At 45.4% G+C, this 26,282-nt stretch overlaps 1 protein-coding gene across 1 annotated transcript; it reads right to left on the bottom strand.

Moving 5' to 3' along the window:
* Positions 1 to 4,886: 4,886 nt before the first annotated feature.
* On the bottom strand, positions 4,887 to 21,341 carry PRNP (prion protein (Kanno blood group)). Its single transcript, XM_083480739.1, has 2 exons — positions 20,869 to 21,341; positions 4,887 to 9,068 (listed from the first exon to the last, which is right to left on the bottom strand). Exon 2 carries the CDS (start codon positions 9,065 to 9,067, stop codon positions 8,276 to 8,278), a length of 792 nt encoding a protein of 263 aa, XP_083336865.1. The 5' UTR covers position 9,068; positions 20,869 to 21,341; the 3' UTR covers positions 4,887 to 8,275.
* Between the last annotated feature and the right edge of the window lie 4,941 nt (positions 21,342 to 26,282).

Here is a 26,282-nt window from a genome sequence, read left to right as displayed (position 1 = left end):
TCAGATAGATGCACGCCATCCCAGCGATAAAGCATTTCCTTGTCAAACCGTATACCTGGGTGCTGAATGACCCGACCTCCCAGTGCAACCACTCTGCGCGCCACCGTGCGCTCCACAATCCTTCTAGCCTTATTCACCGCCACTGGCTTCTCTGCGTCCCGCCAGCATCGCCTTTCCAGCAAAGATGACCAAATGATTGTAATGCTTTCATGGGATGCCCTCAACAATTCCAAGTCATTGATAATGTTCCACATCAAGTTTACCCCTTTCCTATATGCCAAGTCATTCTCGCCCAGCTGGATGACCAAGGCATCGGGAGGGCCCTCGGCAGCGATTCTTCTGGATACAACTGGGAAAAACTCTTCCCAACGCATACCCCGCCTAGTGATCCAAGATAATTTGACCCTGCTGGGTAGCTGTAGCTCTTTAACCCAGCCCCTTCGTTCGGCGCGCCGCTTTGCCCAATAAACGATGCTGTGGCCGAGGATCCACAGTCGAACCACACCAGTATCTGAAAAGAGAGAATTGGAGAACCGGATCAGGAGGAGTGCCCTAGGGGAAAGCTGGGGGAAATTTGAAGGGCTAACGGATATAACCCTGGAATGCATTGGATTTCCAGCGCCCCATGTCCATGATTCTTTCAACCAGCTAAACGAACAAGTAATAAAGTAAGATACGACCTGCTGGAAGACTCCACTTCAAGGAAACACAGTCAAGCCACGTGGGGAGGGTTGTAGAACTGGAAGGGAGGCTGCAGGGCTCGATCAGCTGGCAGGCGGGAGCAACGCGGCTGGCTCCCGCTGCTGCAAGGGGTTTTTTCCCAGCGATGAAAGAGCCGGCGGTGAGTCACGCTGCTGAAGCAACCTGATCTGAACACTGACAACGGCCCCTCGCCGGGAGGTGGAGGGGAGACGAACGTTGAGACCTGCACCACTTGCGATGCGACAAGCCAAGCAATCTCTCCTCGAGCCGCAGGAAACCTCCGAGAATAAGCCCCCCCACGTAACAGAAACCCCAGCGGTCTCAGCTCTTGCTGGGCTCGCGGTGCGATTTCAGCACTGAAGGCAAGCCGCAGAAGCCTCCCCACAAGGCCAAGATCCGTTAATTTGGCTCTCCGGTAGGCGAACAAAGGAGCGCTCCAAAGCGTTCCTGCCGATGCACCACGAGGTAGCAAGGGAATTCCTGATGCGATCAGCTGGTAGAAACCGCGTCGTCTCCCGGGCGAAAAGGGGCGAGCCGAGGGCTGCCCCGACCTTAAGTGGCCTTTCTAAGGCCCGCCCCTGCCGCCAGCCGATTGGCTGGCGCCAAGGGGATGTTAATTGGGGGAATCCCGGCGGCCTCCCGCGAGGCTGGCACCAGCCTCGCGAGGGCGAGTGTGGATGGTGTCGTGATCCCGCAACCCCCCCTCCTCCTGACGATCGGAAGGGGCATTCTAACGACAGAACCTTCCTCCTCAAAATTTTAATATGCAGGGCAATGCGATTACTGGAAGCGGGTTTGTATGATATGTGTGAATGCAGGGCTTGTGTGTGCAGGAAACTGGGAGCCTGGTGACCTTGTTGGGTGAGCAGAGAGAGATTTTGTAGGAGACGACAATAAAGACCAATTGGGTGGAAGGAGAATTCAAACCATTCACCAATAACTTATTGTCCAGTCTAGGTTGCCATTTTTCAAACAGTGAAAGTTATTGAGCTTTTGGAGCAAAATCTCAAAAAAAACCTTTTTTTGAGCTATTTTTATGAAGAAAGGGCAAAAACGGCCCTGCTGACATGGGCTGCCATACGCCTGATTTTCCCAGACATTTCTCCGGTTTCTGCCCGGACACTGCTGCCAACTGCAGTATTCCAGGCTTATGGCAACCCTACTGGATGGGTGGGGAGGCAGGTCCTCCCGTACTCATTCCTACCCTTCAACATGGCCTGGCATGCTTTGGGAGGTCACTTCTGATTCACAGGAATGGGAAGGATTCCCGACCCCTGGACCCCAGCAGATATTTGGCTCATGGATGTGGTGTCAGCCTATTTGGCCTCCCTCACTTCGCCTCCTCTCATCTCTTTAAGCTTAACGAATGCACTGTGAGTTTGATGCAGCTGCTGCTTCTTGCTCTCTGCCAAGCTGTTCTGTGCCTTGACACACCATGGGCCTAGAGACAAGGAGAGACGGGAAGAGAAGGGAAGCCGGGTTCGAATATGGAAACCGAAGCACTAGAATCTGCATGCTGATCCCAAGTGTGGGCCATTTTCTGAGCAGCTCTAATGTGTAGGATGGATCCAGCTCTTGGGAAACCCACTTAGAGTTTGCATTTCTCCATTTCTGAAGTGAAGGTCCTATGCAGCCATCCTCTTAGATCAGTGCAAATTCTTAAAAAAACCCAAATGTTGTTGCTAATGGCATCTGGGGAACAGGGGGGAAATATGTTGGATGAATAACCCGTTACAGTGGTACCTCTGGTTACGTACTTAATTTGCTCCGTTCTTAACCTGAGGTACCACTTTAGCTAATGGGGCCTCCCGCTGCTGCCACACGATTTCTGTTCTCATCCTGAAGCAAAGTTCTTAACCCAAGGTACTATTTCTGGGTTAGTGGAGACTGTAACCTGAAGTGTCTGTAACCCAAGGTACCACTGTATTGCTCCTGACTTGCTAACCTGTACACCTTGAACCCTGATGCTCCTGCGAAAGCCTCAAATAAAGCTGTGGCCTGTTTAACACAAAAAGCATGTATGATGGTCTTCCTTTCCTGTCCTGCACACTAGCCAGACAGTTTGGCCAGCTACATTGACCAGCTCCGTGCTTCTGAGGCCTAAAACCACCTCAGTGTAAACAGCGTTTTCGCTTGGACTTGTGCCACATGTACTCTTTCAAACCCTCCAAAGCGTCCCTATTTCCCAGAGACAGCCCCAGATTTACAGAAGCCGACCAAGTTTCTGATTTGATCCAGGAATGTTCCACTTTTCCTTAGGATGCCCCCAATTTCATCAGAGAAATGTTGGTGGGTATGGAGTTAAGTGACCCCTGAGCCAAGCAGATAAGTAACTGTACAACCTTTAGAAGACAGCTAAAGGCAGCTCCATATAGGGAAGGTTTTTTTTTTTTTTAAAAAAAAAGTTTTATGTTTTACTAAGTTTTTTATATTTGTTGGAAGCCACCCAGAGTGACTGGGGCAAGCAATAAATTTATTATTATTATTATGGAGTAGGATGTCCCTATTCTCATCAGGACGAGATGGTTGGACAGTGTTGTCGAAGCTACCAACGTGAGTTTGTCCAAACTGTGGGAGGCAGTGGAAGACAGGAGTGCCTGGCGTGCTCTGGTCCATGGGGTCACAAAGAGTCGGACATGACTAAATGACTAAACAACATTTTCATCAGAGAAATATTGTGAACTGGTCTGTCACTCACATAGGCAGACAGCTCCCAACTCCCCCCTTCATCTTGTTAAATAAAGGATGTCAATAGGTGTGGCTGATGGAGCACTTGGGCCCGAAGGAATGTCAGATATAATGACAACCACACTGTGTGGGATGCGTGAAGCCATCCTAATGGGCTAGCACTGCATTCATTCTGGCCCTGTGCTTTGACTGGTCATCTCTGGCTGGTTTAATTCTCAAACATAGCGATGCCTGACAAGGTTTGCCCCAGGTCCAAAAGTGTGCTTACACTCCCACCCCTCTGGCTGCAAGCATATTTCTGTCCATTAAAAATTTGAGGACTCTCCCGCTTATTCCTTAGAGCAGGGCCCTGGACTTTTGTTCCAAAGTTCTGTCCTGATTAGAAAGGGACAAATGTGACAATTTTGGTTTCTGTGTTTCTCATTTCTTCCAATCTTAGGTTCAGTTCTCCACGTTTCCACAAGTTTGCAGTATTTTTTTTTTATTATTCCATTTCATTTTTATTCCATTTTATTTCATGGAATTTCAGCATTTTAGCATGAATTTCTCCTAAACGTTTTTGCAAAAAAAAATTGCCAAATAAAATGCATTTTTGCAGGTTATTTTCAGTAGTGCACATTTTAACCCAGTATTAAGCATGTCTGTACACATTACTTGGCAGAAGTGCACATTTTGAAGGATGCGTTTCTGTTTGCATACTGGTTTGGAAAGTAGGCAAACTAGGTAGGCTGACTTTTAAATGTGAACTGGATCACATTTCTCCTCCACCCCTATGGCTGAGTGAATTGATCCATGTCAGCTTGCAAATGAACTATTTATTTATATCCAGTCTTTTCTCTGAGTTTTAACTCCCCACAATTAGGCCCCATTTGCACTGCACATTGAAAACAGTATTATACAACTTTAAAAAGTCATGGCTCCTGCTTCCCGCCCCCAAAGAATCTCAGAAACTGCGGTTTAAAGTTGCTGAGAATTATCAGGAAGCTCCAATTCCCCTCCCAGAATTACAGTTCTGAGTTGTTGTGTTGTTGTTTTTTTTGGGGGGGAGAGGAGGAATGGTTGTTAAACCACTCTGAAAAATGCAGCTATGTGACCACTGGGATTTCTTAACAACTGCCAGTACCCTTAACAAACTATGCTTCCTACAGTTCTTTGCGGGGAACCCATGTCTGTGGTATGATACAGCTTTACATGTATAGTGCAGATGGGATGAGATTTTATTCTCCCAACACTGCAACACTCGGCCAGTTCTCTATCATGGTATGACTGAGGAGTGGAGTTGAAGTTTGGATTCCCGGTCCAACATGTTAATCCTGGGGTAGGGAGCCTGTGATGTCCCAGTTGTTGCTGAACTACACTTGCCACTCCCTGACCACTGGCCATGCTAGATAAGAGTTATAGTCTTGAGGGCGTCATGTTGAAGTGTCTTGTCTGTCTGTGTATACACATACCTGCACAAAGTTACATCATCAAAAAAGAAGCTCATAGACAAAAGCTGGGGCCTTTGGCCTTTATTTCTACTAGATATCAAACACTTACTTTAAAAAAGCACACACGAAGTTGCAAAGTACAAATGTGCTTGTCTCTCCAATACTCCCTGTAATTTTACTACTACTGTGTGCTTTCTACTTGGACCAAGTCACCAATATTTAAAAGTGTGTCTGTACAATAATCATCTTCTAGCAAAATGCACAGAATATATTAAGATATACTCAGAAGGATAATTGTGTACTCTTTACATTTTGACTACACTTAAAAATATATATCTATACCCTTGAACAAACATGGAGTTGTCAGCAAGTCGACTGAAATACAGGTTAGCAAAAATGTAGCCGTTACCAACGCTGCAGGCCAAAAGCGGTAGGACAGACAGAATTAGTACCACCCAAAATGTAGTCCTCAATTATAATGTCTGCCTTAAGGTTAAATGTGGCATTTTCCAAGCCAGCTACATTACTGGAATGCATAAATCCTAGTGACTATTTGTGTGCTCCCATCCCCACTGCCTGCTGCATAAATTGAAACCAAGAAAATTAAGCACATGAGCTCTCTTAACCAGAAGAGTATCGCAACTGGTGGTGTGGCATTGCACCCTTGTTTCTTGCACACTAACACAGCATCTCTGGAAGGAGAAAGGGCCTTGCAGAAGCCCGAAGTGAGCAAGGGGAGGGTGTGGCAGAAACAAGATGTGTGTGGCATCCCTCCCCAGCTGCCAAGAATTGGCTCTTCACAGTAACTCATAGGACTGCAATTCTGAACACACTTACTTGGAAGCAAGTCTCTCAAATTCTAGAGACTTGCATTAGTCCACAGGCTGGAATCCAGTTTAAGATAGAGGGACGCTTAACCCCTTTATGGAGAGCACCATTGGCTTTGACAACATGGCTTTCATGTCTGAATATTTTGTGAGTTATTGGCACACAGCTCGAGTCTCCCAACGGACTGAGAACCTGCTCTGAATTTTATAAGACTGCCTTCAAGTCACATCTGCCACCAGTTCATCCAACAGATTTCCTCACAGATGAAACTTTGGAATGACTCTGGTATCTGCAGTTGACCCTTAAAGTTAGTTCCAAAATTCAGCAGGGTCAATACAATTAACACCCAGTAATTTTGAGGACTCAAGAGATCAAACGAATGAAGATGCTCAACAACAGCAGCAGCTTATTTGTTAAGGTTAGTTCAGACAACAATCAGGAATTTCTACTCTTGTAAGAAAATATGCAATTGCTAATAGTCACCAGAAAGGTAATGTCTGTGCATCACAGAGGGTTAAAAATTCCTGATGAATGGTGTACTTATATTCCCATGCTGCAAAACCAAATGCATTTCTTTGCAGCCTAGAAATTCTAAGTGCTATTGGGACAGCCAACACCATTTCAGAAGACCTGCCCCAGATTTATCAGTTCCAGTAATAAGCCATTATTTCTCCACGAAAATGATACTTCACTGAGGTCCGTCTTTCATTAAAAAAAAGGAAAGCAAGAGATTTTGGTGTCATCAGCAGTAATGCGCCTGTGTAGACAATAACTGTGGTTCATAGGCAAACAGGTTTATTACTGCACAGACAAGTACCTACAGTATGTTCATGGTACAATGGATAATGAAGGGAATGTTTGCTTAATGATTCGCATGCATCCCATATGGGCTGCTCTGGTCTGCCTAATGGCCACAAACCCCAGATAATGTGCAAAAGAGCCCACAAGGCCCTACAACATGCCACATGGACAGCACTAAATCAGGAACGCAGGGTCATTCTTTGCGGATGTGTCTTCTTGCTTCGTGAAATTCTAGGCACTATCCATCTTCTTTGTTGTGAAGTTAACACGACTCGGTTCCTGGAATTGTGTCCAATAAGACACACCAGAGTCTTCTCACCTTGCATAAGGTAGGAAGGGATGCGCATGGCCTTTCCTCTTTTGCTTGTATTCATATATTTAACACCCTGGTGGTGTGTTTTTTAACCCCAACCACACTCTCAAGGCAGTTTATAATATATAAAAGTGTTTTTTGTGTTTTTTACAGTGGGATTTCCATAGATCTCCTACAATATACTGAGATAAATATCTCAGTATGTATGTGGGTCTAGAATGAGAATCTTACTGCATGGTGGGGTGGGATTTTTTATTTTTAAACAATGTACAGTGGAGAACTTAAAACCTGATTCACTTCAGCTTCCTGCCTCTCATCATATAATGTAGTTTCAAATAACAGCTGGAAATATTTCCTTCTCTTAAAGGCAAGAACAGTTTACTGCAGGGGTTCCCAAATGCCCTCCTTCACACACGAAGGGCCACTTGAAAACTGCTGAAGTTCTTCGCAGGCCACTTAAATGATTTTTCTGTCAGCTATTGCAATTGTAATGTGCAGTGGTAGATGCTGTAAGATTTTTTACTGTCTTTCTACTGCTTCTTTTATTTCTTATATATTGCATTACAATTTGAATCCCACGCTAAGAATAAAAATGCAATATATAAAAAAATTAAAGCAGCAGCAGAAACACAATTAAAGACCAATAGGACAATAGTTCCACCGACACACCGTAGACCACCTGAGTGAAGCCTGCAGATCACTGGTGGTTTGCAGACAATGATTTGGGGACCCCTGGATCGCTGCATTACAGAACGTGTCAATTTGGTTTCTGCGAAGAGCCGGTGTAATGAGGGTAGACAAGCAAAGGACTGTGGCAGCTCAAGATTTTACAGAGCCTGTGGGCAAAGACATCCTCCACAGGCCTCCACCTCACTGCCATTATCACCGACTTCTCCTCTTCCCCATTAGAGCTCCCATCTCCTTGTTTGCCAGAGAGCCAACAAGCAAGTAGGCTGTGGCACTGACTTCTCTTCCTCACCTCCACCACTGTCTGACCGCTGTCTAGAGGCGGGTGAACAAGCAAGTTTCAGCACTGAAGAGAAGAAAAGTAGGTGCCCTTCTCAATTGTGGGCTCTCCGACAGAAGCCCAGCCACATCAACTCTTAATGTAGGCCCTAGCAAACAATTTGTTTTTCCGTGTGGAGTCGCTGTGTTTCTATTTACAGTTCGCATTACATTAGGCTCGACTGAAGGAGGGAGGGGTTTGATCTATGACGAGTTCTTCCTGCCCTCCCTTCATTACAAAATAAGACCTTATGCTCTCCCCACCCCACCCCCCCAAACGTTCGTACCACAAACGACAGAAATCAAAGATGGCTGCAAAAGGAACAGGTGCTTGGCAGAAGCCTGGGTGTTCATTAATATGTAGCAGATGTAACAGCTTTGAAAGACACTCCACCAAAGAGGTGCATAAGCGAGAATGTCATCTCCCCCCAAGCCGTCGCTCTGTATAGATCTCATTCCTTCTGGATGTTTGCTCAATGAACAGCGAGGTGCAGGCCTGAGGGGGACCTCAGGGGATAAGGAAACACGTGACCAGCATGAGGAAGAAAAGCACGGAAGGGCTGGCGAGAAGCAGAGCTGCCGCGGATATCAAGCGGTACTGCTCTGTGCACATCTCGCGCACCACATGTGTCACGACTTTCACTTCCATCTCATCTGCACTTTGGTTCCCTTGAGGGGTGATATACTCCGTCAGTGTGACGTTCACACAGTCTCTCATAAAGACATCCCTCGAAACACGCTCCTTGTACTCTGGGTAGTAGACTCTGTCGGAGTAGCGGTCGCGGTTTTGATGCCACCACTGCTCCTCGCTGGGGTTGCGGAAACCAAAGTTCATGTTGGACATGGCACTGCCCAAGAGGTAGCCGCCGAGGGCTCCTGCTGCCACCCCTGCGACAGCTGCTCCGGCCACGTGCTTCATCTTGGGCGGCTTGGCCGGCTTAGGCTTCCACGGCTTGCCTCCGTAGCCCCCACCGTAGCCAGGGTTCTGCTGTGGGTAACCAGGATTGCGCTGAGGATAGCCAGGGTTCTGCTGTGGGTAGCCAGGGTTGCGCGGCGGGTAGCCAGGGTTGTGCTGGGGGTAACCAGGGTTTTGAGGATAGCCTGGGTTGCGTGGTGGCGGGTAGGCAGGGTTCTGCGGATAGCCAGGGTTCTGCGGGTACCCAGGCTGGCGTTGGCTTCCTGTGTTCCAGCCACCACCGCTGGGTTTGGGCCTTTTTTTGGAAACGGAGACATCGCTCTGCAGCAGGATCAAGAGAATTGCTACCCAGCAGGTCACCAGGTACTTCCCCATGACGGTCATTCTGCAAGCCGAAAAGGAGGAAATCTCATTAATAAAGAACAATGTTTCTGGCACAAAGTGAAATGGTTCTCTATAGCAGGGGACGAGAACCTTTTCCAGAGCAAGATACACCCTCCTTTCTGAGCAGCCTTCCAGGAGCCATATGCAGATTTCACCTGTGGTGTACCGTAGCTTTACAAATACTCACCCCACAATCCTCCCTCCAGGTAAGCAAGAGGCATTACCAGAATTCAAACGCACATTCCAGTCAGGAAAAAACACTCAAGGTGGGTATGCAGCTAGGCCATTGAGTGGGGTAGTCTGGGGAGGGGAGTAGCCTAATGTGGGGGAGGGGTGTCCCTAGGGCCAGACAGAGAGGACAGTTGGCCCCTGAGCTAGAGATTCCTTACATATTTACAAAGCAATTTCCCCCTATATAATGCATGTTTGTATGCTATTTTCATTAATATATGCACTTCTATGTATACTTTTCCCTGGTTTATGCATTTTTGCACGTTTTACTTGGCTGGAATACTGCACTGCAAAATTTGGAGAGGTGCGCATTTTGAAGGATCCCTGTGTTTCTGTCCGTGTATTGTTCACAAAGTACAAATCCGGCAGGTTCATCTTTAAATGAAGACTGAATCTAATTTCTCCCCCATTTCTACTATTTGACCATTGTGCTAAGCTGGCTGGGGATGATGGGAGATGTATGTATGTATGTATGTATGCATGCATGTATGTATGTATGAATTACTGCATTTCTGTACCTCCCTTCATCCAAGGATCACAGGGCAGTTTACAATATAAAAACACAAACATACCACAGTAACAAACAAAACGATACCCCCCCCCCCATGTACAGTTTTAAAGGCCATAGACTGCACGGGAGAAGAGGATATGTAATGAAGGCACCAGGTGAGAACATTCCACAAGCAAGGGGCCATCATAGGAAAGGCCTGTTCTCATGTGGCTGCCCTCTGGACCTCACGGGAGGAGGCACATGAAGAAGGGCCTCAGATGATGAACAAAGAGTCCAGGTAGGTTCTTACTGAGGCACTGCAGTCCAGAGCCATTTAAGGCTTTATAGGTCAAAACCAGCACTTTGATTTGGGCCCAGAAATGAATTGGCAAGCCAGTGCAGTCAGGCCACGAATGGCATTATATGCTTAAACCAGGCACCCCCAAACTTGGCCCTCCAGCCAAGTTGTGACTACAACTCCCATCATCCCTAGCTACCAGAACCAGTGGTCAGGGATGATGGGAATTGTAGTCCCCAAATAGCTGGAGGGCCAAGTTTGGGGGTGCCTGGCTTAAACCATCTTGCCCCAGAGAGCTACCTGTCTGCTGAATTCTGCACCAACTGAAGTTTCCAAACCATCTTCAGCCCTACGTATAGCACGCTGCAGTAATCTAACCTAGAGGTTACCAGAGCATAAGGGACAGAAGTTAGGCTATCCCTGTTCAGATAGGGGCGCAGCTGGGCCACCAGCCAAAGCTGATGGAAGGCACTCCAGGCCACCGGAGCCTCAAGTGACAGCAATGGACCTGAGCTGCATACCTGCTCCTTCAGAGAGAGTGTAACCCCATCAAAAGCAGGCAACCATCTGGTCTAGGGAACCACCTCCTAAGAGTGCCTCAGTCTTATCTGGATCGTACTCCAACTCCTTGGGATCTAAGGCTGAAGAACACGGCAGCACAGAGAGCTGATCCTCTACAGAAATTAAGATGCCCATCATATCCCCAGATTTCTGAGTGGCCATTGAGAGCAGTAACACTAAGTTTAACTGCACTTTATCTAGTTGTAAACAACATACAGCAGTAACTTTCTAAATAGACTATGTGACTTCAGCTGTATAAAGGAAGAAGTTGCAAGGTAACAAAAGGCACTTCCTTTTATAAATGCAATTGTATTATCAAACTATCCACCCCATCCAACCCCAAAAAATGTTGGTGGCACAGGTGCCAGAAAGAGGATATATATGAGCTATTGTCTTGGAATGGCTAAGGTAGAAATCCATTTTTCACCCCCAGTTTTGGATCTATGAAAGAGCTGAGGCACCTTATTTTTTTTAAACTGATTCTTAATTCATCAAATGCCACATCTTCCAGTGGTACATGAACCACAATGCGAACTCTCCATAGATCTGTGCATGCAAGCTACAGACAGCAGGTGGCAATCTATTACAATACACAATCTATTATGCAAACAGCCACCAACTCATTTCCCCTTGTTGCACAGGCACACTCTCAAAACATGTTTGTGTTCTGCTCACCGTCAACTGCATGCGGAGAAAGCAGAAGACATCAAACCCAGAAAACAATCTGAGCTATTGGAACAATGGTATCACTAGGCTGCAGAATTACCCAGAGAGAGATTCAGTCGCTTGAAACCTCGGAGGTAAGACCAGACCTCTGCTGGCAGTGAACCTCCCAGGTAATTCAGATCAACAGGTGGATTTCAGCCACTCTGCTTGGCTCTCACGTAGCGCTGTGAACTCACAGGGCCTAATGATAGGAGAGGTTGTAACTGGGAGAACTTCCCTTTCAAGCAGTTCTGAAAGGCACATGAACCCTCTCAGATGCTACTCTTTGCCAACATGGCTTCTTGGCTTCCATGCACATAGTGTCCGGCTTCTAAAACCTCAATTTCTGTTTATTCCCCTCTTGTTAGCAGCCTACAGACTCCTCCTGGGCCAAGTGTCCTACTTTACAGAGGAGAGTACTCAACTTGAAGAGCTGTCCAGTCCAGATCCTTTTAAGAGTAAAGAACAAATGGAGACCAGGGGCATCTGCAGCACTGGGCAACAGACTGAGCTGGTACACAGTCACCTGGTCATATCTTTCTCACTATATTGAGAGGAATTGTATTTCTATTCAAATGGTAGTAGTTGCTTCTAAATTTGCATCTCATCCAGTTTTGGATCTATGAAAGAGTTGAGGCACCTTATTTTTTAAACTGATCATTTCTTCAGAAGGAAACCAGGCCTCATCTGCACTATACATTTAAGGCAGGCACAGGCAAACTTGGCCGTCCAGATGTTTTTTGGGACTACAATTCCCATCATCCCTGACCACTGGTCCTGTTAGCTAGGGATCATGGGAGTTGTAGTCCCAAAACATCTGGAGGGCCGAGTTTGCCTATGCCTGATTTAAAGCATCATCATACCACTTTAACAGTCATGGTTTCCCACAAGAAATCCTAAGAACTGTAATGCGCCAAGAGTGCTGAGAGCTGCTAGGAGACCCCTGTTCCCCTCACAGAGCTACAGAGCGGTTTAATAGTCGATCCCTCTTCCCAGGAACTGAATCTGGGACCTTCTGAGCAGAAAGCAGAACCTCTTCCTCTGAGTGACAGCTATGGGATAAGGAAGAACCTTAGCCGTCACATGGTATGCTATTAAACAGCACACGGAACGGAAATCTGCACAAACACCAAAGGCTAAAGGGCCTAAATACTACTCTGTGAAATGGTATCAATAAACGCCTGTAACACGAATACAGTGCTACCTCTGGTTGCGAACAAGATCTGTTCCGGAGCCCCATTCGCAACATGAGCAGAACGCAACCCGTGTCTGCGCATGCCGTGATTCGCAGCTTCTGTGTATGTGCATGACGCCATTTTGAGCGTCTGTGCATGCGGCGAAATTCAGACGTAACCCGTTCCATTACTTCCAGGTCACCGCAGGACGTATCCTGAAATAACGTAACCTGAACCGAACATAACAAGAGGTATGACTGTACGTCACCTAAGCGGACCACCACACAATCCTTTCAAAGTGGATTGTTATTTCTCAGGTGTTGGTTGGATAGTCAGCTGCGTAACTGAGCAGGGTGCCCATGTAGACATCACCTCATGCAAAAAAATTACAGGGCAAAATGTTCTTAATGCAACTCTACAGCACACCATGTACCGCAGAGCATGAACAAACACATCTCTCTGGCAGAAATGGTAGCTGGTTGGAAGCCTTGACTTATACAGTAGAACGGGCAGCTAGATTTCACCATCATCCCCTCTGCCAAGGGAGGGAAGGGATTTTAAAAATAGCTCTCATGACTTGCTGGATTTTGCAACAGGCCCAAAGCAGATGGCAAATCAAATGCGTGCTAGAAGGGCCATTTCTAAAAAACAAACAATGCTTTTCTCTAACTGCAGCTTTAGTATGCACGACATTTAACTGAAGAACGAACCCTTTTGTCAAGCAACCGTGGTGTCTTTGTTTTCAATCAATGAGTGCCATTTTCTTTGTTTAAAATGGAAAAGAAGAACTATGAGTTATGTTAAATGTTTTCATGCATTTAATGGGACTGTATTCTAAAACTAATCCCCCTTCAAAAAAGGAAAAAGAAAGCCACCCCAGATATGTGATTTTATCATGCAATATTATTATTATGCATATATAATTTGAAAATGCTGACTTCTGTGACAACCCACTATTGTGATGAATCTTGGACCTTGGATTTTTGGCAGCCATCTCTTTTGTGCATTAAACTGCAAGCCTGCCTACATTATAACCGTTACTTGAGACACCCAAGCAAAAATTTGCTTAATGCTCCTATTAAAGTGGAATTTGTTGAAATATTTATAGCACTTACGAAGTTAGTTAAAGTTATGTTTATGGGATGCAAGATCACCACCCACTTGATTCCAGAATATTGCTTCATAGGCTATAAAAATCCATTCTAAAAATATTTGGTTTCCTAAGCAAAGCTGGATATAATGAACTATGAACGTTTTTAGGAGTTTTATTCATAATTAAATCCATTATGGCAAGTATCAGTGGGGTGGCTGAGCTTGCATTTTGCTCGTGAGTAAGTCAGTGCATGGGCTGACAGTTGTCAGACATAGTCACAGATCATTATAGATACATGGGGTAAATATATTTTTTCTTATGTTGATGAAGCACACTTCAGACCATTCTTGGCTTAACCGTTAACTAAATCTGCCAGCAGATCCAGTGACCGGTTGCCCTAAGGTGCTCCTATTACAGCTTGCCTGGGATGGTGAAGTTCCCAAATGTTTTTAAGCCTTCCCAAAGGCTTGAGCCTTTCTGATGTTTGGTTACAAGTGCAAACATAGCAATAAAGCACGGCAATGAATCAAAAGAGTTGCAAGAGCCATTCATCATACTAATGGAGGATTAAAAGCAAAAACTATTTAGATTTACTTATAGAGCCTGAGACCCACTTGCACAGGCAACATGACCCACTTGCAGGCTGTGATAAACTGCTTCAGAAGTTTTTGTTGATTACCATATACAAATCCTGTTAAACAAAAGAGAGCAGGATGGACAGTGAGTTTACTTAACGCCTGGCCCTTAGTATGGTCCACTTTGGTGCCAATGACATTTTCTCCCCCAATACAAGTAGCAGGTAGCAGGGAGGGAGGGTAGACGTGATTTTCAACAGGACTGCAGTGGGGGAGAAGGAGTTAATCTCCCCTCTCCCTGCCCAACACAATCCTGATCAGATCTCCCTTTGGCACCTATGCTAGCTTCTAAAAATATATCCGCCACATTAAATGCAATTAATGCAATAGGTAGTATTTAGAACTTAGCATTTGTGGGCTGCAAAACTCGGGAGCATCCTAGAAAAAAACCTATTTCTCCAAAAATGTTTTAATACTGATTTTCAGTTAAAAAGGAAATGCCAAAGTGGTTTGCATGTTAAAATGGCAGGGAAAGCCAGTTAAAAACACGAACAAACCACACGGAATCCAAGATGTAAATGCTGCTGGCACTGAATCTCAAAGATCCCAAAGCAAAGTCCTGTTGAAAGCAGCTTTTGAAGCTTATACAGTAGAAGAGAATCCTGTATATGGCCAAAACTGATTGACAGCACAATCCTACCTTTCTAGTCAGAATAAGTCCCACTGAATTCAATAAGACTTAGGCTGTGTACATACCATACATTTAAAGTACGCCCCCCAAAAAAAGAAAACCGAGAATTGCAATTTACCCCTCATGAACTACAACTCCCAGCACCCTTAACAAACTGCAGTTCCCAGGATTCTGTGTGTGCTTTAAATGTATGGTTTGTGCACAGCCTTACTAGTCTCAGGCATAGCTTTGTAGTGTAAAAGTTATTTTAGCTGAAGCCTTCCTTTTAACTTCTGTTAATTTTAGCTGTGTTATATCAGGGCAGAGTTTATTTTACTGCTGCTACTACTACCACTATTAAGCAGCATCTATTTAGGGTTAACACTATGCAGAGTTTAGAAGCCCAGTAATCCCTAGTTGGAGGGTTTATCTTGACCTTAATATCTCTGTAAAGTCGGGTGTGGGGAGATCAGAGATTGTGAAATGAGCTGTAAGGATGGCAGCGGAATTAAGGGTCAGGAGATACAGAGAAGATACATTTCTACTAATCAGGAGTGTCAACAATCTAAAGCAATGTTTTTAATGAAAAAGCAGGCTTTTATAATGTTAATTTATTTAGGCTACTCCTAGTATTAGGGCTGGGGTGGAACTTCGATTCTGTTTGCATTTAAAGGAGATCCTTTTCCAGAATGGTAATACGTGGACCAAAACACTTCCAATTTTGCAAGGCAGTTCTCCAGTCAAGCAATGAGTTCAAAGATGCATACAGGTGACTCCTACCTTACGCAGGTGTTGTGTTTCAGGGACAGCGTGTATGGCCATAGCTGAAATCTCACATGGTCAAAACAACCCTTTAAAAACTGGGAAACGGCCTGTGAAGAGCCCACAATGGCACATGCTAACTGCTTTTATTTTCCCAGACCTGCTTACCAGGCTCTGGGAGGCTCTCGCAAGATCTTGCAGGGCCTTCCAAAATCTTGTAAGAACCCAGTAAGCAAGTCTGTGAGCTTTTAAGCTCTCCACCTTTCAGGAATTTAATTTGTGCGATCTCGGCTGGCTGGCCTTCAACTGTGTAAAGCTGAAACTGCACATGTCAATACACGTGCAAGTTGCGAGTGATCTGTATACGCAGGTGAAACGTGCGATAAAATGTGTAAATTAAAGAAAACAATACGCAAAAATTGTCAAAAGAAAAACTACTTTGCAAAAATGTGTGTATTGGGCAAAACTGCACACACAATGTGAAGAAAAGTGAACCAGAATGCTGAATTTTCACGAGGAGGGTTTTTTTGAGGAAAAAATAACAAAGTGATGTGGAAATGTGGAGAATTGAACATAAGATAGGAAAAATGAGAAACCAAGAAATGGAAATTGGCAGATGCATGCATCCCTAATGACTACGCACAGACCTGGGAAAAGGGCCTGCTGGACTCGAAAAGACTTACTTCTGAGTATTCATGCATTGGATTGCACTGATAACTGATGTAAACAAACATGTTTCCCCCCAAAACCTCAACTAAGGGGCATTGCTGAGAATCATGTAGTAATACCCAGCACATTCTCTGTGGATCCTTAGGAAGCCAAAACAGCATCATTCACATGCAAGAGAAAGGAACCAGCAAGCTTGGAGGAAGTGCAACTCTCCTCGCCAAAAAGTGGGGGGAAACCCTTTAAGGGGGCAAAAGCTCTCAAGGAGTTCTGGGGAGAACCCAACTGTCCCGTGAGAACAGGGCCGGATTGAGGTTTGATGAGGCCCTAAGCTACTGAAGGTAATGGGGCCCATTATATGTCCAGCTGTCCTTTGTCAACAACCAATTGTTGCTGTTTTTTTTTGTGTTGAATATATGCTATATGGTAATTTATGGACCTAATATAAGGTTACCAGACAGACCCCAGATTTACAGATCAGTCCCCATACAAAATCCATTAAAGCTGCAAAGTGTCCCCGGACTCACTGAAAAAAAATCTGGTAATCTTAACCTAATAGGTATCTAAAGCCATTTGCACATAACAAAATATGTATTTTATCGAAGTAATTGTTGATGTGAAATACAATTAATAAGTATATTAATAGTGAAAAACAATTAATAAGTATATTAACAGTGAAATAATTATTAAACAGGCGGGGCCCACAACTTCCATCTTAGGAGCCTACACAACACAAAACACTGCTGCTGTATGTAGGATTTACTTCATTTCTTTTTTATCTTATATTTTTGAAAAGTACATCCAGGTTTTTTCCCTTTAATTCTTTTGGGGGCCCCCAAGAGAGGGGGGCCCTAAGCTATAGCTTGTTTAGCTTATACGTGAATCCGGCACTGCGTGAGAATCAAGTATGCTCAGCTACCATGAAATGCTGACTGAATGCAGGGTGGGCGGGGAGGAGTGGAATGGAGTGTCTTGGGAAAGGGCCTGGCTGGCCTGGCACCCTGCACAAGAGCAATCCATACTGCAACATTTTTCGCTGGCACAAGGGAACTTAATATTTAATAAATGAAGTTGCTAGCCTTTTGCATTTCCTTCGCCATCACCATTACGGAGCAATCCCATGTTTACTCAGACGTAAGTCTCACTGGGCCCAAAGGTTGCATTAAGGCCTTGACCACACAGGACTGCCAAATTACAGAACAGAATATAAAAGCTCAATTCCCATCAGTATTATGAAAGCTCAAAGTGAGGAAGATGTTTTGCAACAGCAATGCTGCCACCAAGTTACTTATGCCTCTTATTGTTACAGGAGAACCATCGCCCTTTCAGCCTGCATCAATGCTATGTGCTACTGTTATGCACAAACTTAGGCTGTATACACATTATTACATGTTGGCTACCCCTGCTCTAACCAGCGCCTCTGCCTCTACTAAATTCATGATTTGGAACAACTGTAGAGAAATATTTGTAGAAAATTACAGAACCACCTCTTTAATCTGGACTGCTCTCACCAAACGCTCATGTTTTTTAAATCTGTGGTGAATGTTATTACTTGACAGATCAATCTGAGCAAAGCTTTTCTGACCTCATTTTAAGCATGGCACAGTTATGATAGCAAGAGAGTGTTTTGGCAAAGCCCTGGGGGGTGCTCTCTAGGGCAGTGGCTTCCAACCTTTTTGGTATGGTGACCTACAAGTCCTACTTTATTCGGTATGGGGACGCATCATTTTACTGTCACATGAATTTTGGACCTTAGGCCTTTGGCAGCAATATGCTGCATGGATTTTAACTGAAGGTTTGAGTGTTTTATACCTTTCATTTGAGGCAACCAAACAAAAATTTACTTAATGCCCCTATCAATGTGGAATCTGTTAAAGTATTTATCACACTCACAAAGTTATTCAAAATGCAAATATAAAAAAACCCCCAACCATCTGATTGCAGGATATTGCTTCATAAGCTATACACATCTATTAAAAAACACATGAGCACTGTTACATATAGCAAACTATGACCTTTCTAATCGTAAAGCCCATTAGCGGTGTGCCTGAGCTTGCATTTTGCTAATGACTAAATAAGTACAGGATTTGATGGTTGTCATAGAAACCATAATGGACCCTGCTTAGCTTTGCAAAGGTGTTAGCTGGTGGTAGTTTTTTTTGCTGTACTCTCAGATCATTATTGATACACAAGGAAAATACATTATTTCTTATTTTGACTTAGCAAACTTCAAATCATCCTTGTCTTAACTATCAACTAATCATGGCAGCAGATCTAGTGACAGTTTTGCCACAAGGTGCTCATACAGGGAGTTGCTTTGAGTGAGGATGGCAACCAATCTTCAGTGGTTGGAAACCTATGGGGAATGCTGCTCAGGGGAATCACCAGGCATTGGCAGAGTGACAGGAGCTCCCGTTTCTGTGGAGCCAGAAGACAGGCAAAACTACTGGCTTGGAACTGCATGTCTTTTTAACCCTGTAACTGCTGCTGCGTGAGCAGGATTCACTTCTGATGCCCAGAGAGGTGAAGAACGATTGCAAATGCATTTATTCAATGCACATTTCATCCCTTGCAAATTTCCAAATTTCTGAGATGATCCTGACAAAACATTTTCATAAGCAAATGTGCATGGCACCTTAAAGCTTGCTGTGGCATAATCCTTCGCAGGAAAATGCCTAACCTTTAGGGGATCTTTCTCATTCCTCCTACAAGCAATCTCTGGGAGCAATGCAAAATGATCCAAAAGCAACATTCTTTGCTCCAAGAGGGCTGTACAACCAACCAAGGTGTTCGTGGTGTCAAAGGTTGTTATGTAATGCCCAGAAGCATGGCTGACATGCTATAAGCAAGCAAAGATTTCTTGCCATGAGAGAGAGAAGCTAAGATGCAGAAATGAAATGTTAGAAAATAAGCCTGGAAGGTGGGGAAAGGGGGCAATTCCATGGTATGTTATCCAGAAAAGGGACCACAATAGAAGGGGAACCACCACAGTTCAGTGGCAAAGCAGACACTTTGCTTCAGTGATTCAGTACAGTGGTACCTCGGGTTACATATGCTGCAGGTTAGAGACGCTTCAGGTGACAGACTCCGCTACCCCAGAAATAGTGCTTCAGGTTAAGAACTTTGCTTCAGGATGAGAACAGAAATCATGCTCCGGCGGCGCAGTGGCAGCAGGAGGCCCCATTAGCTAAAGTGGTGCTTCAGGTTAAGAACAGTTTCAGGTTAAGTACGGCCCTCCGGAACGAATTAAGTACTTAACCTGAGGTACCACTGTAGTAAGGAACATACAAGGCTGTAAAATAGATGCTGGGAAAGGAGTCTGCTTAAGACCTTTGCGAACCACTGCCAACCAAAGCAGACATTGGCTGTGCACAAACCCTTGAAGCACCCCCACCACAAGAAACCTGGGACCTGCAATTTACCCCAGAGCTTCCATTCCCAGCAGCCTTAACAAACTACAGTTCCCAGGATTGCTGGCTGTGCGCTTTAAATGGCGTGTATACAGCAAAACGCCAGGGCAGATGGAAAAACGGTCTGACCCAGGGCCAGATTTAGGTTTGATGAGGCCCTAAGCTACTGAAGGTAATGGGACCCTTTATATGCCCAGCTGTCCTTTGTCAACAACCAATTGTCACTGTTTTTTGTGTTGAATATATGCTTAATAATAATAATAATAATAATATGATAATTTATGGACCTAATAGGTATCTAAAGCCATTTGCACATAACAAAATATGTATTTTATCAAACTAATGCAACCAGTCCATGCAGAATGTAGCCACCTTATACATAAAAAAGAGCAAACTAGTGAGGGAGCAGGCTAGCAGGCTGCTTACATCATAGGAGCCTACACAACACAAAACACTGTTGCTGTATGTAGGTTTTACAGTATTTTACTTCTTTTTTATCTTATATTTTGGAAATGTACTTCCAGTTTTTCCCCCTTAAAATTGTTTTGGGGCCCTCAAGAGAGCGGGGCCCTAAGCTACAGCTTGTTTAGCTTATAAGTAAATCCGGCCCTGGTCTGACCCAGAATGTGTGGGGCAGCTTTCCTCCCTTCTCCACAGCAATCTTTAGGCCCATCGCTCGGCCGTTAAAGCAGCATCTCCCGCATCTTTGCTAACATGGCGAGGGCAGAGGCTGGTGTGGGTTTGGAGGGCGGAGAGGAAAGCTGGTGGCGAGGCAGAATTCTCCACGCGAAGGAGGGGGCGCATCCCTGCCCTCGAGCCCCATTTCCAACCGCCTCGCCCGGCCGCCAGCGAGCCCACCCTTCCAGAAGGTTGCAACGGTCTCCTGGCTTTCCGGGCCCCCTCCGCGTCCTCTCCATTTTGACGTGCGTAAAAGCGCACGCCAAAGCCCTCCCTCGGCCAGCGCGGCCTGCCTACGGAGAGACACCTGGACGACGGGAGCATTGAGTCGGGGGTGCCGCCAAAGCCCCGCAATTCCGGTGCCCCCCAACCCACCTCTCCGGGCTAGAGAGCGGCCAGCTGGGCCAACCAACCGACGCTTCTGGAGCCCGGAGCCCTCCCTGCGCTCTCTCCCCCCACCGCCAGCATCCCCAAGCGCTGAACCCACCTGCGCGCCTCCTCCGACGAGGATCCCAAGGGCCGAGGGGACCCTGCCAGGGGCGCTCTCGCTCTCTCGCTTTCCGCCTGCCTCGCTCTCCGGCTCTGCGTATGCAATGAGACACCCGCGCACGCGCTTCCAGGACGGCGGAGCTGCGCTCGCCTCTGCTCTGCCAGGCGCCGCTGCTCCGCGCTGGCGAGGCAGAGATTGGCCACCGCGCCCGCGTGGCGGAGAAAACGCGGAGGGAGGGCGGAGCTATGGCGCAGAGCCGCTCATCTTCGCCCGCACCCATCATCCAGCTGGTGATCCCCGGGGCGCGCCCGGGGTTCTTCTTCTTCATCATCATTATCATTTGTTTTCTCCCCAGATCGGGAATTCAAGGCCGCTTGCAGATAAATTTTTGTTGTTTAGTCGTTTAGTCGTGTCCGACTCTTCGTGACCCCATGGACCAGAGCACGCCAGGCGCTTCTGTCTTCCACTGCCTCCCGCAGTTTGGTCAAACTCATGCTGGTAGCTTCGAGAACACTGTCCAACCATCTCGTCCTCTGTCATCCCCTTCTCCTTGTGCCCTCCATCTTTCCCAGCATCAGGGTCTTTTCCAGGGAGTCTTCTCTTCTCATGAGGTGACCAAAGTATTGGAGCCTCAGCTTCAGGATCCGTCCTTCCAGTGAGCACTCAGGGCTGATTTCCTTCCGAATGGAGAGGTTTGATCTTCTTGCAGTCCATGGGACTCTCAAGAGTCTCCTCCAGCACCAGAATTCAAAAGCATCCATTCTTCGGCGATCAGCCTTCTTTAGATAAATTAGAGAAAGGCTAAAAACATGCACAGTATTGCATGGCACATAGTTTTATTTGTACACCGCCTTGACATAGTGAAAAGCATGCTCAAGGCTGCACAAAACATGGAGAAAAAATTGTAGTTGCAAATGCAACGAAAGTCAAGCAATAAAACATCAGGACGTACACAACCAACTTGAACAATTTCCACATAAATCATAATAAGATTTAAAATAAAGGGATCAAAAATTAATATCAAAACCAGAAATAACCCCAAAGCCCTAGTGGAAGTGTCTGTTCAGCAGCCTCAGCTTTTGCAGTTGGAGTCAGTCCAGCCCTGCCCTCCCAGGCCAGTTGGGAAAAGGCCTGTAAGGCAGGGAGCGGGTCTTTCAGGACTCTTAGCCAAGGTGGTTTAGTATTACTCAACCTGGACCCTGGTCTTGCTCCCCTGGCTCTTAAGATAGTGGCTTAAGAGCCAGATGGCGCTTGACATTGATGATGGTGGTTGGTTTGCAGCCAACTTAAGTTCTGTTCAGAGTAGACTGAACATTTCACTGGCTTAAAACGCAGCTGGTTGATTAGTTTTCTTTAATTTTGATTGAAGCTGATTTGGTGGTGGGGTGTATCAAAGCATAGTTTTTTGTGAAAAAGAGAGAGAGAGAAAGACAGGCTAGACACAGTTTGCCATTGATGTGTGTATGCCAGTTCTCAAACCAGTAGCAGGGGTGGACTGGATGCAGAATAAACTGGAGTGTGTACACAGTCTTAGTCATGGGTCTGCTCTGAGTAGGACTAGTATTAGATCAGGGGTGCCAACTTGAATAAAATAATTTATTCATAACTGATCCCATGTTGTGGTGCACAAGAATGGCAATGTCCATCAACTTTGAGGGACCGGGCCTCCTCAAATATTTTATTGGAGGGGGCTGAAGAGACCTTGGCCCCTAGGAGTTGGCTCCTATAATAGTGGGTGGTTGGGTGGTTTTAAGCACAGTGAAACATCAAACATTTAAAACTTTCCTATACAGTGGTTCCTCGGGTTAAATACTTAATTCGTTCCAGAGGTCCGTTCTTAACCTGAAACTGTTCTTAACCTGAAGCACCGCTTTAGCTAATGGGGCCTCCTGCTGCCGCCACGCTGCCGGAGCCTGATTTCTGTACTCATCCTGAAGCAAAGTTCTTAACCCAAGGTAATATTTCTGGGTTAGCGAAGTCTGTAACCTGAAGCGTATGTAACCCGAGGTACCACTGTACAGGGCTGCCTTCAGATGTCTTCTAAAAGTCACATCTCATTCTTAATTTAGCACTTATAGTACACCTATTTTTCCCCCTAAGTGATGTACATAGTATATTAAAAGACCACAGGCTCACAATCTAAAAGGCACAATATGAAGAGGAAAGAAGCAGGGAGAGGAACAAGGTTGGTTTTCGCTCTTGGCCTTATGAGCTCTGTCTGGTTCTGCAGTCCTAGAGCAACGCGAGTAGAGTGCAGATTCATTTAAAAACACACAGTTATTACATTCATAATTAAAACTTTCTTTCTTGGAGCTCAAGCTGGCCAACGTAGTTCTCCCCCCGCCTTGACGACAATCCTGTGAGGTAGAGAAAAAGCCAGAGGTATATGTGTTCCATGCTCTACATGAAAAAATATATAAATAAAAATCCACAGGAGACCAAAATCCTTATTAGAAAAGATGAAATGCCCACAAAAGAGTAAGCAAGGTTCCTAGTCTTTCCAGAATTCTTCGTCAGGCTGGGTGTTAAACAAAGCAGGGAGATGGGAGGGTAAAACTCAGGGCTTGATGTTAAAGCTGGAAGTCTGTGTTGGTATCTGTTTTGGGTGAGAGCAAAGGTAGCAGATTTAACAGACTTGCTTGTCTGGGCAGCTCAGGACCTCCATGCTCCAGGTCACCTCACGAGGCTCACACCATGGTCTCTTAAGACAGAGAGATTCCAACAACAATAAGAACTCGAGGGTAAAATAATAATAAAAAAATTTAACTACATGGCAAACATTTATTTCATGTATAGATGATGAGAACAGTATTCAAATGCCTCCCTGCTGTTTGGAATTCTTAGTAATTTTCCAACTTCAAGTAAGACTTCAAGGACAATATCCTGATATTTGTAAATAAAACAAATAAATAAAATAAAACAGAGAAACCCACAGAGGAACCTACGGTCTGCAAATAATAACATCCTCAAAGTCCCAGGCCTCAGAGAGGTTAGGCTGGCCTCAACTAGAGCCAGGGCCTTCTCGGCTGCGGCTCCAATCTGGTGGAATGCTCTGTCACAAGAGACTAGGGCCCTGCGGGACTTGACATCTTTCCAGCAGGGCCTGCAAGACAGAGTTGTTCCACCAGGCCTTTGGTCAGGGCGCAGGCTGATTCCCTCCTCTGGCAACCTGCACAGAAATTTGCTTAATTGGTTGCCATCAATTTTATTTTAATTAATTTTTATAATGAAATATTTTTAGATTGTGTGACTATTTGACTGTTTAATTATTTGATTGTTGTTAGCCGCCCTGAGCCCAGCTTCGGCTGGGGAGGGCGGGATATAAATAAAATTTATTATTATTATTATTATTATTATTATTAATAATAATAATAATAATAATAATAATAATAATATTTTCTTTTAAAAAAAAGAAACAGGAAATGTTACTGCCCTCCAACCAGTGGTGTAGTGTGGGGGGGGGCATGGCCCCCGGCACAAATTTCTGGGGGGCTGCTGTGATGCCAACATGTGTCCTGCCTCTGGGCCAGCCAAGAGGGAGGGAGTGGGAGAGCTCTGCTGCTCCCAAAGAGGGAAGAGGGAAGAGGAAGGTGGGGAAGCACTGCTGGAGGAACATGTGTTGCCCAGAGCGCCTCCCTACAAGGATAGGAGGGTGAGGCTGCTCCTGGTTTCACGTTTCTTTGCCTTTTCTCTGCTCCCAGTTTGGGGCTAGTTCCTTGATTAGATGCTGGCCGGCAAAGGGACTGACCACTGCCCAGTCCTCTGTCTCCAACGTCAATAATAACAACTATTTCCCCCATAAATGGTTAATGAAACAACCTACTTTTGTGTGTGTTTAAATTAGAATCGTGTGCAGCTTGCAGGCTATGAGGCTTCAAGGACGCTGTCCTGGTATGTGCTGGAGCTCTGCCAGAACCAGAGTAATTACCATAATTAAAGAAATGGGGAAGTTGCGTCCAGATTCCTGAGTGCTTTCATGTCACCTTTTCATTGTTTCCGCTTATGTTTTTCTTCTGCCAAGCCAGAGATTAAACAGCGGTGTTTCTGAAACATGTTTCTAAAGGATGCATAAATCCCTTACTATTGCTTAGTGTAAATTTCAACTACAAGTTCTAAATGAATCCTGCTAATGAATTTAGTTGTTTACAGTGATTTTTCAAATACGGTGGTACTTCAGGTGACAGATGCTTCAGGTTTACAGACTCCACTAACCCAGAAATAGTACCTTGGGTTAAGAACTTTGCTTCAAGATGAGAACAGAAATTGCGTGGAGGCAGCAGCGGGAGGCCCCATTAGCTAAAGTGGTGCTTCAGGTTAAGAACAGTTTCAGGTTAAGAATGGACCTCCAGAATGAATTAAGTTCTTAACCTGAGGTACCACTGTACATTATATAGTATATGATGAGGAATATTTTCACCTGGTGCCCAAAAATGTACAGTGAAGGTGCTAGGTGAGCCTCCCTGGGGAGAGCATTCCACAAACGGAGCTGCTGCAGAAAAGGCCTGCTGTGGTGTTGCCACCCTCCACACCTCTTATGGAGGGGGCACATGAAATAGGGCCTCAGATGATCATCACAAAGCCTGGGTCGATTTATATGGGTTTATAGGATGGGAGTTGTAGTCCTGCAACACCTAAAAGGTCACATGTTTCCCATCCCTGTTCAAGAGGGAGAATAATGTGTTGTAGTTTGTTGTTGTTGTTTAGTCGTTTAGTCGTGTCCGACTCTTCGTGACCCCCTGGACCAGAGCACGCCAGGCGCTTCTGTCTTCCACTGCCTCCCGCAGTTTGGTCAAACTCATGCTGGTAGCTTTGAGAACACTGTCCCACCATCTCGTCCTCTGTTGTCCCCTTCTCCTTGTGCCCTCCATCTTTCCCAACATCAGGGTCTTTTCCAGGGAGTCTTCTCTTCTCATGAGGTGGCCAAAGTATTGGAGCCTCAGCTTCACAATATGTCCTTCCAGTGAGCACTCAGGGCTGATTTCCTTAAGAATGGAGAGGTTTGATCTTCTTGCAGTCCATGGGACTCTCAAGAGTCTCCTCCAGCACCAGAATTCAAAAGCATCAATTCTTTGGCGATCAGCCTTCTTTATGGTCCAGCTCTCACTGTAGTTACTTTGGACTTAATTGTGTTAGGACCCCGTGTTTAGACAGTAACACAAACTGTACTACTTCATGCTGTGATAAGCCAGCAGTGATGTGTTGGATGAACCTCCTGCTCATTCCCTAAACAGCTCCCCCAAAGTCCTGGACCACTGGGAGAACATGGCGTAACACCCTGATTGTTGCATGTGCCACATATTTAGCGGTATTCAATAATAGTCTTACTTAGCATAGACCCACTGAAGTTAATGGGCATAACTGTTAGGCACATTCGTTTTAATGGGTCTACTCTGAGTATGACTTAGCCAACT

This window comes from Podarcis liolepis (assembly GCF_965112155.1).
Source record: "Podarcis liolepis genome assembly, chromosome: 16".
In the NCBI taxonomy this organism is placed as follows: Eukaryota; Metazoa; Chordata; class Lepidosauria; order Squamata; family Lacertidae; genus Podarcis; species Podarcis liolepis.
This window is presented reverse-complemented; position numbering and strand designations above follow the sequence as displayed.

Coding starts and splice junctions, on each gene's coding strand:
- PRNP (XM_083480739.1), bottom strand. CDS start 9,067: ATGACCGTCATGGGGAAGTACCTGGTGACCTGCTGGGTAGCAATTCTC.